General features: G+C 29.4%; 1 protein-coding gene across 1 annotated transcript; it reads right to left on the minus strand.

Moving 5' to 3' along the window:
- Positions 1-1,391: 1,391 nt before the first annotated feature.
- LOC9322218 (bZIP transcription factor 2) lies at positions 1,392-2,660 on the minus strand. The gene has a single exon (XM_021032698.1). The coding sequence runs from the start codon at positions 2,152-2,154 to the stop codon at positions 1,639-1,641; it is 516 nt and encodes a 171-aa protein (XP_020888357.1). The 5' UTR covers positions 2,155-2,660; the 3' UTR covers positions 1,392-1,638.
- Positions 2,661-17,054: the final 14,394 nt, after the last annotated feature.

Genomic DNA, 17,054 nt, shown 5'->3' on the forward strand with positions numbered 1-17,054 from the left:
CTTAAACAAATTTTTGGATTATATGATCAATCACGATTAATGATAGAATTTTTTGTAAGGTAACAATATAGCTACGATGGAATATTGTAAAAGATTGTAGACCCCTTGATTTAGGCAATATTTTTATTTTGGAATATGTAAAGAATATGCTTAAGATTAATATTTTAGGGAGTAACAGTGGATTGATTTGAGGGAGAAAATCTTTCGAATTAAATATGGCTAATTATAAGAAAGTGAAGAGATATAGTCATATTAATTAGGCTAAGATAATGGATTATTGCATATATTCTTATTTCCTAAATCTTTTGGTTAATATTTCCTAACTATATATGCGATAAGGTATGTGGGGAGTAATTAGTTTAGATTGTGCAAATATTCGTAATCAATTTGATATAAAAAGGATCCGGAGCCGATTAATGTGGCAAATATTTTAGGTAATATCATTAAACCGAATTGTTAGAGTAATTAAAAGATAAATATTCGTTTGTTTTAAGACAACATTCCTAAAAATCTTTATCCAAGATCCGGATAGAGTTAAACCCGGATAAAACCCGGATCCAAAAGAATTAATGCAAAAAAACCCTGTAAAAATATATATGTAGATCTATCTAATAAATTCGTCAAAAATCCAAAGCAATAAAACTTCAAGATACCATCATTCTTATGAATGTTTTGCGTTCGTACAATAAACGTTAACACTGGTATTATTACATTTCAAAAAAGAAAGAAAAAATCATTAAATAAATTCCTGTCCTTTTGTATGAAATATGAATGATACTTTTCAGCAAAAATGTTTGACTGAAGAAGATTTTAATACATTTCTAAATAATTATGATACACCTAAGATTTGCTCATCTGTGTTTTAAGTTTTAACTAAATAAAAACAATAATCTTATATTAAAATTATGGGTTTTTGTTGACCCTCTAAACTAGATTTTTTTTTTTTTTTTTTTTTTTGCAAATGTAGCCTCAATTTGCAAAAGTGTAGGCATGTAATCCTCATAATCGCGAGGAAGATGGTTTATTATATAAGCTCCTAATTCAATTTCTAAAATAGATTTAAGCTTCTAATCACGAGGAACTCAATTTATTATATAATTTATCATAATTAGCAATTTTACAGTGGTAACACCATATTATATTACGTATTATATAAGACTTTGTAGATTTGACCAGTCATCTAGAAGTTTTTTTAATATTATTCGCAGAAAAACCTAAAATTAATTGAAATTTCAAATTTCAGCTTGTATATATAAAATCATCCATCCAAAATGTGAGTTTTGTCTTTCTTAAAAATTACCAATCCAAATAGTTGCTTTTTCGAAACATAATATAAACAAACCATAGCCAAATAACAATTGGAATATTAGGTTGAAAGACAAAAATCATGATAACATAAACATATATCAATCATATAATTATAACAAAACACACACCAATACATGACAAAGTACAATTCATATATATATGCCCCAATATATATATAAAAAGTTTATATTTATCCTTCCAACCAATCAAAGATGCATGTACTATAATTACATCATCACACCAACCCAAAAACACCAAAAAAGCTAAACTTAAAATAAAATTAAATTAAAACAAAAAGGGGCATCTAATTATTTAATTAATTTTTATTAATCAATACATATTGATATCATTAGCCATAATGGGTTGGTTAGTGTAAACCGAACCACCCCAATGATTAACACCACTCATCATATTCATATCATCGTAATATCCGTCAATCCCAACCGTACGATCATCGAAACCACAGCCGTCGATCTGGTCAACACCAAATCCTGCACCGTTGGATTGAACAAGATCAACGATCTCGTTGAGAGATTGGAGTCTGGTGCTAAGCTCCGTCATCTGAGCGGTGAGAACAGAGTTCTCGGCTTGGATCTTCATGTAAAGCTGAGATGTTACGGTGAGGCTGTTCAAGATCTGACGGTTGTCGTTTGATAGCTGATTGATCTGAGCCGTTAGATCATCAACGTGTTTCTGTTTACGCATCCTTGATCTACGTGCAGATTCTCTGTTCGATAACATTCTTTTACGTTTTCGTTCGTCGACGGTGACGACGGAGTCCGACGGGTTATTATTACCACCGTCGGAAGAGCTCGAGCTCCGGTATGTGCTGCTAGATGACGCCATTGATTTATAACAAGAAAATTACAAGAGGACAAAAAAAAGGACAGAGTTTTATGTTTTTATGTTTGTTTTTTTTTTTTAATGATCTGTCGGAAAAATAATTAGCGTTTGGGATGTTTTAGCAATTCATGAAACGTTGTAAAACCAGTAGAGGAAGACGACGGAGAAAGATTGAACGAGATGGGTTCTTCGGCAGAGAGCAGATTTAACCGTGAGCCCAGAGAGCAGGATTTCGCAGAGAACCGGAGTCATCAGTTTCCGATCATCAAAGACTCAGTTTTTTTTTTTTTTTTTATGTTTTCTCGGACTGAATTTATGATGTCAGAACTAGATAAAAACACAGAGGAAGAGAGTTTTTGTGGTTATGAATATTTGTTATTGGAGAAGAAACAGAGGAGCTCTAAATATAAGAAAAAACAGGGGAAGATTTTTGAAGGAGATAAGGAAGAGAAGATGTGTGAAGGGGAAAGAGGTTTTTGAAGAAGGGTATGTTATGGATTATATAGAAACCAAAATCTGAAGCATCCACTTGTCTTTCTTTTTCAATTTACAATTTATTTTGATATTTGGGAAATAATGGATGGTGGGGAAAGCTGGAATCGTTAACGCCCATTGTTTTATCATTTTTGTTAAAAGGATTTTTATTAAAAAAATATTATGTAGGTCAGTAGGTGGATGTACTTTGCTTTTTTTTTTTTTTTTTTTTGGTAATGACACTTTACTTTTGTTTATTTTTTGGTATTCAAAGAAAACTATATTAATGGTAAGTATAGATTTGTGTGGTGTAATGGTGTGATTAATGATATGTAGTAGGACAGAGATATAGGTAGGTAAAAGTTGACCAGATATCAAGATAAAAAGGACTAAAATAGTCAATGTCTTGAAATTTGCATATTTATTACAGATTACAGAAAAATATTTGAGATATTTTGTTGCCATTAATTCAGTCAATGGCTTTAACAAATAGGAAGGCAATCATTTTTAGTTATTTTTCAATGAATTCAATCTCTGTAAAATATTATTTCACATAAAAAAAATTTCAGACATATATAAGGACACATAGAATATTTAATCATAAAAATTAAAACTTGTGGATAATATAAACTCATGAGGATTTGTGGAATTGATATGTGTTATTGTGCTTTGATATTTAAATCTAATAGTAGTAGTTAAAATTTCATGTGATTGATATCAGAATTTTGAATTCATAAAGATTTTGTTTGTTTGCAATAGTGAATTGTTGTTCATCTTAATTATTGTACGTACATAAGTCTAATAAAGTGTTTGTATGAGTTGTTCAAATTTTCTAACATATGAGTTGATTTTCAAATATAACACTTTACTTTTTAAAATATGAGTTGTTCAAATCAAGAATATTTTAAGAAGTTCTAATATAATTATAAGAGATAAATTTTAAGTGTGTTTTAATTATTTAGAAAGTTTTACAAATCCAATGAATGTCTATTACATGTAACATCTATCATCAATTCTTATCCTACAAATAAAAAAATCCTCTTTTTTTCTAAATAAATAACCACAGTTGCAATAATTGCATTTGATTTACTTAATTTTTTATCTCTAAAAATGATTATTATTATTATTTTTTTTTGTCGCTGATATTATTAATTCATAAGGTAAATAATAAACAATAGTGTCAAAATGAAAAAAACGAAGGATAAAAACAGAGCATAAAGAAAAAACAGAGCAATAATCAAAATCAGAGGAGGAAACCAGACAGAAACAGAGGTCGACGAAACTCCATGCTGAATCGAGCTTGCCTCAACCTCCACGAAGTCGATCTCTCTCAATACGATCTTGTAGCCAAGATGGTCCTCCGAGCGCAAGATAGGATCGAAGTCTTCCTTCACGTGTGACACTACAAGCGATCTCCCTAGCCAAAGAATTGGCTTTCGGTGAAGAGAGCATGAACTTGACCTCCCGCATCACCTGTATCACATGTATAATTTTATTCACCTGGGACCTGTAATTTGGCCATTCTTGTGGCTTTTGCAGAGCCAAAATCGCAGCAGAGCAATCTGACCAAACTTCACAGGATTGAAACCGCAACTCATGGAGACTCTGTAAAGCCCAACAGATACATTTGAGCTCAGCTGCAATGCGATTATACATTGGTGTAAAAGCGTCTCTGGCGTGAAAGAGTACTTCCCCGCTGTGGTCCTTGAGAATCCATGCACCACCGCAAAAACCAGTGCCATTAACCCATGACGCGTGGACGTTACATTTTAACACTCCCAAACTTGGCTTGATCCATCGCTGAGCCGGACCAAAACCACTCCTATTCTCCATACGCTACTCTTGTGTTACCTTGGTGTGTTGTTGTATCCATTCTCATGCATCCTCCATAGCTGTAGCTAACAAAATGTTGCCATCATTCTGTTTGCCCGCGTAGAGAGACGAATTTCTAGCTTTCCATATCTCCCATAGAATCCAAGGGATAGTAGCTCGCAGTTGCTGTGGAATAATTTCGTTTTTCATCAAGCTCATAGTGTATTGGATGTTATCTATCACTGAACCAGAAAATCCTTGCGTCGGAGGTGGTTAGCCGGAGATAGACCAGACCTGAGCTGCTAGAGTACACTCAAAAAGCACATGTGAAATAGATTCCTCCCCTCTTCTACACAATTGACAAATCGGATTAGTTTGAAGTCCATGGCTGCGTAAGCATTCAGCCACTGCCAAAGCTCCAGAGAGAGCTCTCCAAAAGAAGAGTTTGATTTTCGGGGCAGTGTCAAGCTCCCACGCCTTCTCTTTGACCTTATTTGCAGCCTGCACGTTTGGGAGTATAACTTCCATCGATGTAGCCTCCCTGTTAAGTATCCAATTTCCGCTTTTAACAGCATACTTACCATCCTTAGTATAAGCCCAAACAAACCTCTCCTTGAGGTTAATAGATGGTGGAAAGGAACAGATCTGAGTCACGTCATCAGGTGGAAAGAGATGCTGCAGTTTTGGTAAATCCCAGTCTCCCTGTGGTGTGATTAAGGACGAAACTCGCAGATTCAAGTCCATAAAGAGCTCCCTGTTAATAGGTCTTCTGGGATAATCATCTATAATCCACTTATCCACCCAAATGCTTGTATCTTGTCCATTTCCAATAACCTTCATAAGTCCACGTTCAAGCAGCTCTCGGCCAAACAAAATACTTCTCCAAGCATAAGATGGCCGGTATCCTTCTTTTGCTTCAAGGAAAGTTTTTGCAGCATAATACTTTGCCTTATAGACCCGCGCAATCAGAGTTGATGGCGAGTCTAATAATCTCCACGTCTGCTTTGCTAATAGGGCTTGATTAAAGCGTCCAATATCGCGAAAACCTAAACCGCCTTCTTTTTTCGCTTTGCAAATTTTCTCCCATGAGACCCAATGCATCTTGTTTTTGTCTTCACATGCGTTCCACCAAAACTGAGACATTGCACTTGTAATTTGTTTGCACTGATGTTGTGTGAGTCGGAAACAAGACATGGCATAGATGGGAAGCGCCATCGCTACTGATTTAAGAAGCACTTCTTTCTAGAGGTGTCAAACGGGCCGGCCCGCGTCCATCTGGGCCAGCCCGCGATGGGCATTTAAATTTATGAGACCGCGGCGGGCCGGCCCGCTAGGACCGCGGGCAAAAATGCGGGCTTAGTTTTAAATATTTTTAAAATAATTAAAAAAATAAAATTAATTTTTAGAATTTGAAATTAACAATTTTTCAATTAAAAAACTTTTAGAATTAATTTTTTGTAAATCTTATAATTTTATACATTAAATTTCGTTATATGTTCATATATTTTACATATATATTTTCAGAATTATGTAAAAATATTTATTTATTTATATTAATTATTTATTTTTATTAAATATTTGTAGTCCGCGGGCCGGCCCGCAAATCCGCGGACAAAACCCGCAAAAACCCGCAATCCGCCTGAACTTGTCCGCGAGGCCCGCTATTTTATGGGCATGAAAAATGATGTCCAAGCCCGCCCCGCTGTGGGCTACTTGGACAAAGCCCGCGGGCTATCGGCCCGCTTGACAACTCTACTTCTTTCCCTCCCAAAGACAAAGTCTTCTCATACCAACCAGTCAGCCGAGATTTTAGTTTATCCGTGATGAAGCCTAATAAATCTCTCTTGGAACCACTAAAGCATTCCGGTAATCCAAGGTACTTCCCCGAGCCTCCTTCTTGTTCTATACCCGTGATCAAACTTATAAGACGTCGCATGTAGGGGTCCATTTTCTTACCAAAAGTAATGGCTGACTTCTTAAAATTAATTTCTTGGCCAGAGGCAGCTCCATATAATTGAATGCATTTGAGAAATTCAGTACATTCTTTCAGCATCGCTTGGCATAAAAAGAAACTGTCATCCGCGAACAAGAGGTGTTGTACTGATGGTGCGGCCGGAGTCAGCCGCATGCCAGTAATTCTACCTTCCATTTCCGCTTTATTCATTATGTGTACTAAAGCCTCCGCGCAGAGAATGAAGAGAAATGGTGATAGCGGGTCTCCTTGACGAATCCCTCTTTCCGGTTGAATGTACCCATGCGATGAACCATCTTTTATTTTTTATTTTTGTAAAGACACAAAAAATTATAGAAAATAAAGCACTATCATCATCGACATCATTTCTTTTATATCTTTCTTTTTGTTTATAATTTTAAATTTGATTCTATAAAATATTACAACACGTTATCGTTACGCGTCTTAATTGTTTGAGTTCTTAAAATTCAACTTCAAAAGAATTTAGATTTTCCATACTAGTTATGAATAATTAAGATCATTATTTCTTATAAATAACTATATATACATTAAAAATATTACAAGAATTATTATATAATAAAACCTTATATTATAATATAAAATTACATATAGATAATAATATTGAATTACGCAAACTAAGTGATAAATCAAAATTCAACCAGCTCCTTCTTTTCTAAATAAATCAACATGGAAAAAATAGAGGCTTAAAAAGTAATCAAGAACAAGAACAACAGCCTTCAATTACACCGACTTTTATGGACAATATTTTGGTTGTTTTGAAGGTTCTAAAATCAAATTTACCTAATTTTCATGGACAAAATTTCATATATGAAATTATAGAACATATAAATTTTATGGAAAAAATATTGTATATGAAATTATAGAATTTTGTTCGGAAATGTTGTAAGAACACTCAAACAATGTATGGTTGACCATATCACTATAAGTTATATCTTAATTTAGATCATATTTATAAAAAGTGATTGTTCGTATTTGAATTATTTGGTATATTTGGAAAGTTAGAAATGAAAAGATTTTTTAATATGTGGATAAAGACCCTTTAGAGGTTTTACGTTTGGCGGAAAAAGAGGCGCAATCGTGGCAGTTAGCTCAATTAGAGTTAATTAATGAAAATCATCTTTCTTCAAGCTGCGAAACTCGAGCTCGAGTGAGAGATATCTCCCATGATAATATCTACTCATGATATCGTTATTTCGTGGATGGATCCTAGAAAGGGACTGATAAATTTTCAGGAACATGGTGGTTCTGCACATCGTCAAATGGAGAGACGCCAACTATAGGAGCTGCCAATATCCGAAGAAAGCTTTTTTTACAGACTGTTCTGACCTGGTGAAGATGGTGTCTTCCTCAATCGAATGGCCGACCTTCTCAGTGTATTTGGAAGATTTCAAGAGCGACGAGGAGGAATTCTCAAGCTTTTCTTTATCTTAATCTCTCGAAGTGCAAATGTAAAAGCGGATAATTTGGCACGAAAAGTTCGTACCGAACCGCATCATATGACATATGTAAACAACATTCCTTAAGAATGACTCTTTTGAATTTTAATTAAAAACTGTTGACAAAAAAAAAGACAATGTAATGCTACAACTTCAAGTATTTCATGATTTTCATTTTATTAAAATCTTTTTTTCTTATAATTATTTTTGTTCTGCATATGACGTTGACGGAGTAACTAGTAGTAACTTATTATTCTCTCTGGTTCATTATGAGTGTCGTTTAAAATTTTTTCACACTGTAAAATAATTATTTAATTTTCTGTTTTACCACTTTTTAATATATTATACAAAAAAATTATTGGTCAGCATATTAATATATTAAGAATAAAAATGGAAATTTTTTAAAATATTTACATTAAAAATACAAAACGATACTTATTTTATATTATGAAATGGAGATAGTATAAACGGTGTTAAAAAGACTAGACAACTTTAATAATTTCACTTCACCTGATACCAAATTTAGTTACCGTTGGTAGTTAATTTAGTTACCGTTGGTATACAAAATTACAAACAACTTTCATAATTTCACTTTACCTTATACAAAATTTAGACAACTACAGTGCACGACACCGTCTTTGACGCAGAATCTCTTTTGTAGATCTGCACCGTACGAAACCACGTGCATTTCACAATCCATGTTCTCAATGAGTGGCTCTTAATACACGTCAAAGTTCCAATTTAAATTAAACCTAATTTAAGTATTAAAATTATAGTATAAATAAAGGTGATTAACACTTAACCTCTAAGCAGAGGCAGGAGACAATAATCACATGGGTCCATAGCTAATCTCTTCTGGAACTTCATAACAATTTTTAATTGTATAAAATATTGATAATCTATCAAAATCAGTCTCTAATCGGTGATGAAATGACGACTAATCGCTAATTGGCCATTTGGGTTAGGTGAAATCACTAAAAACATTTAAGTTTATTTAGAAAGATATGTAAACTACATTATCAAAAAAGAAAGAAAAAGATATGTAAACTATTAAATTTAATTTAAGAGGAATATTCTAAAATATCATTTTCTTTTCCAAAAACATCACAATCTTTTTTAAAATAAAATTTCTTTTAAAAAATGCTTTCTAATTATTTTCTGGTATTTTAAGGAGGGGTTATTGGTTCATTGATTTATAAGGAATTAGAAATCCAAACAAAAATCATTTGTTATTCAATCATTGATTTTAAAATCCTAATTAAAATCATGTGTTATTGGTTCCATGATTTATAAATACTAGTTAAATTCCTATGTTATTCGTTTAATCATTTGTTTTTGGATTTGAGAATCCAAATTATGTTTTAAATTGGATTTGTATGGAATTGAAAGAGAAAAATAGAAGAATTCAAATCCACGGGTAAACACATGTTATTTCAAAATCTATATATCTTGATTTCATAATTAATAGAAATTTCCAAATCATATATGGATTTACAAATTAATAAACCAATAACACCTCCTAAAAGAAAAAGTACGGTTTTAAATATTTCCCCAATTTAATTCTCCACCATGTATTGAGGAATCTTTCTTTGTCAGAAATTGTATTATTGTTATTATTAATTTCAAGTTTAAGTGTTTTGCTTTTATGAATGACGTCCCGGTTTAAGTAGCAAGTTTTAACAATGGGAAAAATATATTAACTAGGTTTTCTTGATAATAAAGATAAGACAATGCAAAGTTAGGTCGGAAGAGGCCATCAAAATATGGCATAGCACTCTTTTAAAACATTTTTTTTAATGTTCGAATGGTTCTTTGTAAAGATTTGTGAAAGTACCACTAGCATATCCACTTTGCAAATTATATATAATTAAAATCTGCATGTATTATCATGTTAATAGTAATATATAGGCATTAGGCAACATTATAATGTAGATTCCTAGAACCGTTCACGGATGCGGTAACTTAAGAAAAAAATATTTGAATACCAAAAATTAAAAGAGAAATGTTTTTTCAAACGTTTATCGTTTAAGCGATACATACCTAATTAATTAATTAATTACCTGAGAGTCAATATCTTTATTTACGAAAATTAGTCTTGACTCTTGTATTATAGTATTAGCCAAGATTTTTATAAAAGTCGACAGAAAAATGGGCTGCTAAAATAAAGAAAGAGAAGAGAATAGTGTAAAGATGAGGAAAAAAGTAACTGTTAAAATAAAATGAAAAAACAAAGTCACTGCATGCAACCACAGCCCATAGGTCAGACCTCAAATTGGACCATTCCTTTTTGAAGAAACAAATTTATCAATTAATTTAAAATTGGTAAAGAAGGAGATGTCAAATAGTAGAATTTAATCTCACTTTAATATGAGGTATTAGTATATAAATATCTCAATGATGTAATTGATGAGGAATATTCACAAACAGCGATTTGTTTTATATTCATTGAACCTCTTTGTATAAAAGTTTTTTATTTATAAACATGTAATGGACATCAATGAGGTCACTTATCTTATGATTATTGAGTTGATTAATTTATAAATGACTTACAAGTCAGCATTTTCGGCACATTAATAATTAATTCGAAAGCTTTTTCTGTTTATTTTGTTTGTCTCAAACCAAAATGAAAACTTCTATTCTTACACTAGATTTTAACCTGCGGTATATATTTTTTAAAGTTAATATATATAAAAATTTTCAAATTGTATATTCTTGTAAAAGTAACAGTATACCACGAGTCTACGGGACAATTGTTAATAAACTGAGGATTTAACCCATATTAAAGTGGTACGTTAATGATATTTTAAAATTTTATAAGTATTGATTCAAACCCGTCCGCCATATAAACCCGTTTCGAAATAAACACGTTTCGAAATATAACTCGTCTCGTAATTTTTTAACCCGGCCCGTGATTTGTTTTCCAAAGATAGTCATTTTTAAATTTAATAATTATTTTATTATATATAAAAGTATACAAATTATATCGTTCTCTAAGATATTTATATTTTAATAAAGTGAAGATTTAATCTGTATTAAAGCGGTATGTTAATAGTATTTTAAAATTTTATAAAAATTGATTCAAACTCGTCCACCATATAACCCCGTTCTGAAATATAACCCATCATGTAATTTCTTAACCCGTCTGATGATTTGTTTTCTAAAAGTAGTAATTTTAAAATTTTAACGATTATTTATTATATATCAAAGTTTACAAATTGTATCATTCTTTAAGACATTTATATTTTATAGTTTACAATTATTTTTAAGTAACATTATACCACATGATAATTTTTGGTTTTATACAATCTTTTCTAAATGAGAATGATTTGATATGTCTAATATTAGTGGTATTAAAAAAAATAAGAATTTAATCCGTATTGAAGCGGCGGATAAATAGTATTTTAATTTTTTTTTTATTGTTGATTCAAAACTTGTCCCGTCAAACCCGTTCCGCCAAAAAACCCATTTATTTTATTAGTGTTGATCTTATTTATTATATGATTCTGAATTATTGTCTAAATATTTTAGTCGATGTGCAACGTTGATCACATATTTTTCGTCAATTAGATAATATATGTCTGGTTTTTTTTTTTAATTTTGAATCATAGTATATGTAAAAAAAAAATTGATTTTTGTTTTACTTTATGTATTATATGATGAGTCAAAACAGTTAAAAACAAATCAAACAAAGACGATAAGAGAATCATAATTCTAAATCTTAATCAAATTTTTTAAATATCCAAATTATTAAATATATGAAATATCCGGTGTATGAATTGGGTTAAATATAACCCGACCCAACAAACTTTTTATGACCAAACTTTGTAAACGGGTCGGATACCCATTATATCTAAATGTATTTTGTCCTACTCGCTAAAAATGTACTTCAAAAATACTAGTATAGATGTGACAAATTATTAAGCTTAGCCATGAATATTGATAGGGCATACTCTCTTTTTTTTTCTTTGGGGCAGATGAGCATACTCCGAAAATAGAAATAGTTCGAGTGATACATTTATAAGTTGAATACGTAAATATATACGTTTTATAAAAAATGAACCAAGTCTTGAAGTTTAATAGTTGTATTGTTTCAAACATCTTAGTGATTTAGCAGTTTCTTTTTTTTTTTTTCTTGTCGGCAATAGTTTAATATGCGAATAATTAAATAAAATAACACCACAAAATCATGAAAGAGCTACTATTGTGTACTACTTCAGCACTAAGCAAAGCCTTCAAAGAGGCAAAAATAAAGCTTTATTTTACTTCTGTTCAAGAAGATTTTGTAAAAGATTACAGGTCATGTGCTTCTATTAAAAGTGATTTGATTCTCTGCATCTTTAAAAAAAATCACACGGTTGTCGTCAAATGATTTTGTTATGTCTGCGGAAGAAAATTATTTTTGTTTTGTTATTGAATTTTGCTAAATATATTTCATTATCTCAAATTTTATTTGAAAACTGTATTTTAAACTCCAAGCGGTTTATTAGATTTGGTAATTTTTGATTTCAATGTCTAAATAAAATTTGTATTATCAGGACACAGATTGAAAATCAAAAGTTAAAATTTACTCATTAATTTTGAGATGAACGTATACTGATAAATTTGCATGAAGTATTAAATTTAAATTGTACTTATTTATGTAAATCACTAGATATTAACCCGCGGTGTACCGCGGGTCTATATTTTCCCTAAATAAAAAAATGATTTTTTTAGAATGATCTATAGATATATGGTAAACCGCATGTCAATATTTTATAACTAAAAAATCAAAATTCTAGGATTTCACCTGTAATATACCATCCCGTATTAATATCGATCTAAATCCGTCCCACTATATAACCCCGTCCCGTGAAATTAAACATCATTTTTGTAATTTTTTTTATAAAGTTCAATATTTCTAATATTTGAAACTTCATAAAAGTTTTAATACGACCCAAACTTCATAATTGTATTTTGATTGTTATATCTAGGATTTCACCCGTAGTATACCGTCTCGTATTAATATCTTTTATAAATATTTATAATATTTAAACTACTTATAAATTCTTATAAAATTCAAATATTTATAATATTTGAAACTTCATAAAATTTATAATATTATAAATAATTAAAACGTTTAATAAAGTTAGACTTTTTTATAGTTTGTATTTTCGTTTTTTATTTTTTCTTTTAAGTTTTTTAAAAATCAATGTTATCAAACTGTAGTTATCTTATATATATATATATATATATATATATATATATATATATATATATATATATATATATATTAAGATTATCATTAAACATGAAGATTTACCTAAAAAAAAATAGGGTGAATAAAAAAAACTAACCATATGAAAGAATCTGACGTAAATTTAAAGCATATGCTCTTGATAATGACAATCATCAATGGGTTGCTCATCTTGTATAGGATTATCTGCGCAAGACATCAAATATTTATTAAATTCATGAATCAGAAAAATGAAAGTTCATATAACAAATAAAGATTGGAATGGGTATGAAGAGGTATTTGTTTGATGAGTCTTCTAGTCGAGTAAAAGTGTGGTATTTATAGGGTAGGTAGGCATCTAAGTTTATTGTTAAGGTAGTTTGATAATATCTTGGAGAGAAAGTAGAAAATCAAAGATATTATATACAACGAAAGTTTAGGATATGTTTAAGGAAAGATTAGGAAATCGTTATATAACAAAATTTATTTGAAAAAGATTGTAAATGATTTGGTTTTGCAGAGAATCTTAAAAAAAAGCTAAGCAACCATTTAAAAGGAATATAGCCAATTAATGTGGTAATTAGTTTAGGAAATCACATTAAACCGAATTAAAAAAATAATTAGAGTCATAACTTTGTTTCTTAAAATCAAATGTTAAGAAAAATATCGAAAAGTATATAATTATGGTATCATCGTTGAGATTTTCTTGGGCGGGAATTATGGATTCAATTAGAGAAGAGAACCATATAATGGAAAGAATTTAATTAGCCATAATTATGTTTTAAAAATATTTTATTGCATAATATAAAGAGAATATAGATGATATATGGTATGGATGTAATTAGTTAAGATGGCATAAATATTCGAAAATCATCTCGAGATAAAGAGTAATATAGCCTATTAATATGGGAAGAAGTTAAGGAATAAGGAAACATAAATATATGTGTAATTATCTATATTAATGACGTTTTTTTGGGTAGAGATATGTAGAATTAAATGATAATTTGGTAATAATTAAACGCTATCAAATATCTCGGAGATTTTATTTTAGAAACTAATCGTGGACTAAGCAGAGATTTTTGCAAGATTCGTAAACGGAAAATCTTTAATGCTACTATTGATAAAAAGGAATAGAACCAATTAATGTGGGAAGTAGTTAAGGAAATAAGATTAAAACGAATTGTATGTTTAGTTTAGTCTTAAATGTCGTTTTTATTACAATATTCCTTAAATCTCTTATTCTAGATCCGAATAGGTTTAAACCGGGTAAAACCCGGATCCAAATGATTAAAAGCAAAAAAAAACTGTAAAAATGTATATGTAGATATGAGTTTAATACCATTAAATTAATCAAAGATTTGTAATCATAATTGGAAACGAATAATGCAGTAAATGCGATTTAGTAATGTTGTAAAGAATATGCCATTTATGTAGAATGATTGTTGCGATTAGTTTCCAATTAGTTTTATTTTTGGGATTATAGTATCTCAAATTTTAAACTAATTTAGATTTTATTGTTTTGTTTACATAAATACGAAAATAATTTGTTCACCCACATCATAAAATATTACCAAAATATATATATATATATATATATATATATTACGTAATATTAAATAAAAGATTATATAAATAACTATTTTCATTTGATGGTGTAGACAAATTATTATTAATATTTATGTAATTTAATTACAAAAATAATTTAGAAAAATAACAAATATTACTTTTTATAACAAAACAAAATATTATTCGTAAAAACAATATTTATTATAAAAAATATTTTGAGAATCCTTTAGAAATTTAATATTAGATATTCAAATATATCAAAAACATAATTACGGATTATGTGAAGATTAGGATATATGATTTCCTTATGAATGTATATATTAATTGTTATTTTGATTTTAAATTTATTACAATTTAAATGGGGAATTGCCTATATTTAATCTGTTATTGTAAAAGAAAAATAACGTAGCTTATTATTGGAGTATTTACACAAATTTATTAACATAATATATATATATATATATTAACATAATATATATATATATATATATATATACTGTTAAAAATAAATACATTTTTCTTTATAATTTCATAATATATTTATTGTTAAAATCTGGACATTTATTATGAGCATAAATATGAAAAATGATTTTCCATTAAAATTGGCTATTTATTAGGGTCATTAATATGAAAGATTATTTACCATTAAAATAGATAACTTCTTTGTAATTAAAGAAACATTAAACGGAATAAGTAGATGAATTAAAGACAACATGGCTTCATTTATCAGTTTGAAATTAAGACAACATTCCTAAAATTCCTTATCCAAGATCCGGATAGAGTTAAACCCGGATAAAACCCGGATCCAAATGAATTAATGCAAAAAAACTCTATAAAAATGTATATGTAGATTGTTATTTTGATTTTAAATTTATTGCAATTTAAATGGACAATTGCCTATATTTAATTTGTTATTGTAAAAGAAAAATGACATAGCTTATTATTAGAATATTAAACAAATTTATTAACATAATATATATATATATACTGTTAAAAAAATAAATACGTTTTTTTCTTTATAATTTCATAATATATGTATATATTGTTAAAATCTGGACATTTATTATGAGCATAAATATGAAAACGATTTTCCATTAAAATCGGTTATTTATTAGGGTCATTATTATGAAAGATATTAAGACAACATGACTTCATTTATTAGTTTGAAATTAATACAACATCCCTTAAATTGCTAATCCAAGATCCGAATAGATTAAAACCCGGGTCAAACCCGGATCCAAAAGAATTAAAGCAAAAAAGTACTATAAAAATGTATATGTAGATGTAGTTGGACTTAGATTTTTAACTGTTTTAACTAATTTCTAGTTGTTGACAAAAAACAATTTATACTTTGTATGGAAACCTACCATCTGACACATTATTTTGTGAACAACAAGAGCGTGTTGCTCTAAATCTTTTTAACGCTCAAGTTAAATTTTGATCTCCCGGTAAGTGATTTTTTTAAAAAAAAATCACCATAAAAAGATTTTTTTAAAATTTTGAACTTTTTTATAAAAAAATTCACAGATGAATATATTTCATAATGAGCCTTTTATAGTGGTGGTGACTGGTGAAAGTTTTTATGAAAGTCTGAGTTTGTGATAGAAGAATCTGAGGTTTTGTTAGATATTTAATCTTTTGAGTAGATAAATTTTGTGAAAGCTTATCATGTCATCATCAGCATGTCAGCTGCTTTATTACACGAGTGTCCGTAGGTATGTGGATCATTTTTGTTATGTATATGGTCTAAAATATCGTGTATTCATTGAAACTCCATAGATATGATTCCTCCTCCATTGATGCATAAATAACGTATCATTGTTGCCTAAACCCGGACCATGAGCCAAATATAGAAACTTGGGGTTGGAGTTATGGAACATACTATATATATTTATTGATGTGGCCACAAATTAATGTTGCCTAAAAACTCAGCAGCACATTGGTCAAAAAATGAGTTTACTGTTCTAACCAGGTGGGCTAGATCCTTGTTTTTTTTTTTGTCGTTGATTTCCTTTGTCTACTTTTTATATAATTTTTTTCTGAAGAAAGCAATTTTCTAAGCTAATGGGCCACAAATTTCGAGTTGTGCTTGGGGCCCTCTTAAAGTTTAGCTCAGCCCTATTATATCTTCTTAATCCATTCTTTTTTTTTAGTGTGTTGTGTGTGTGTGTTTTTTTTTTTTTACTTTTTGTCGGCTTCATTTGTGTTTTTGTTTTAAACATATTTAATATTTTCATCTAAAAGGCAAATTTCTAAATTATGTTCGTTTATTTATTAATATTAAGATTTATAAGCTTATACTAAAAGTCTTTTAAAAAACACACTAGTTTTCATATTGAAATTTATATTAAAAAAATTGCACACTTTCTTAGATCAAATTTATAAGATTATTACCTATTTATTCTGAAAT

The sequence above is a fragment of the Arabidopsis lyrata genome, assembly GCF_000004255.2.
Source record: "Arabidopsis lyrata subsp. lyrata unplaced genomic scaffold ARALYscaffold_3, whole genome shotgun sequence".
Taxonomy (NCBI): Eukaryota; Viridiplantae; Streptophyta; class Magnoliopsida; order Brassicales; family Brassicaceae; genus Arabidopsis; species Arabidopsis lyrata.

What these genes read in the sequence shown, in the direction of transcription:
- LOC9322218 (XM_021032698.1), bottom strand. Translation starts at nt 2,154, where the DNA reads ATGGCGTCATCTAGCAGCACATACCGGAGCTCGAGCTCTTCCGACGGT.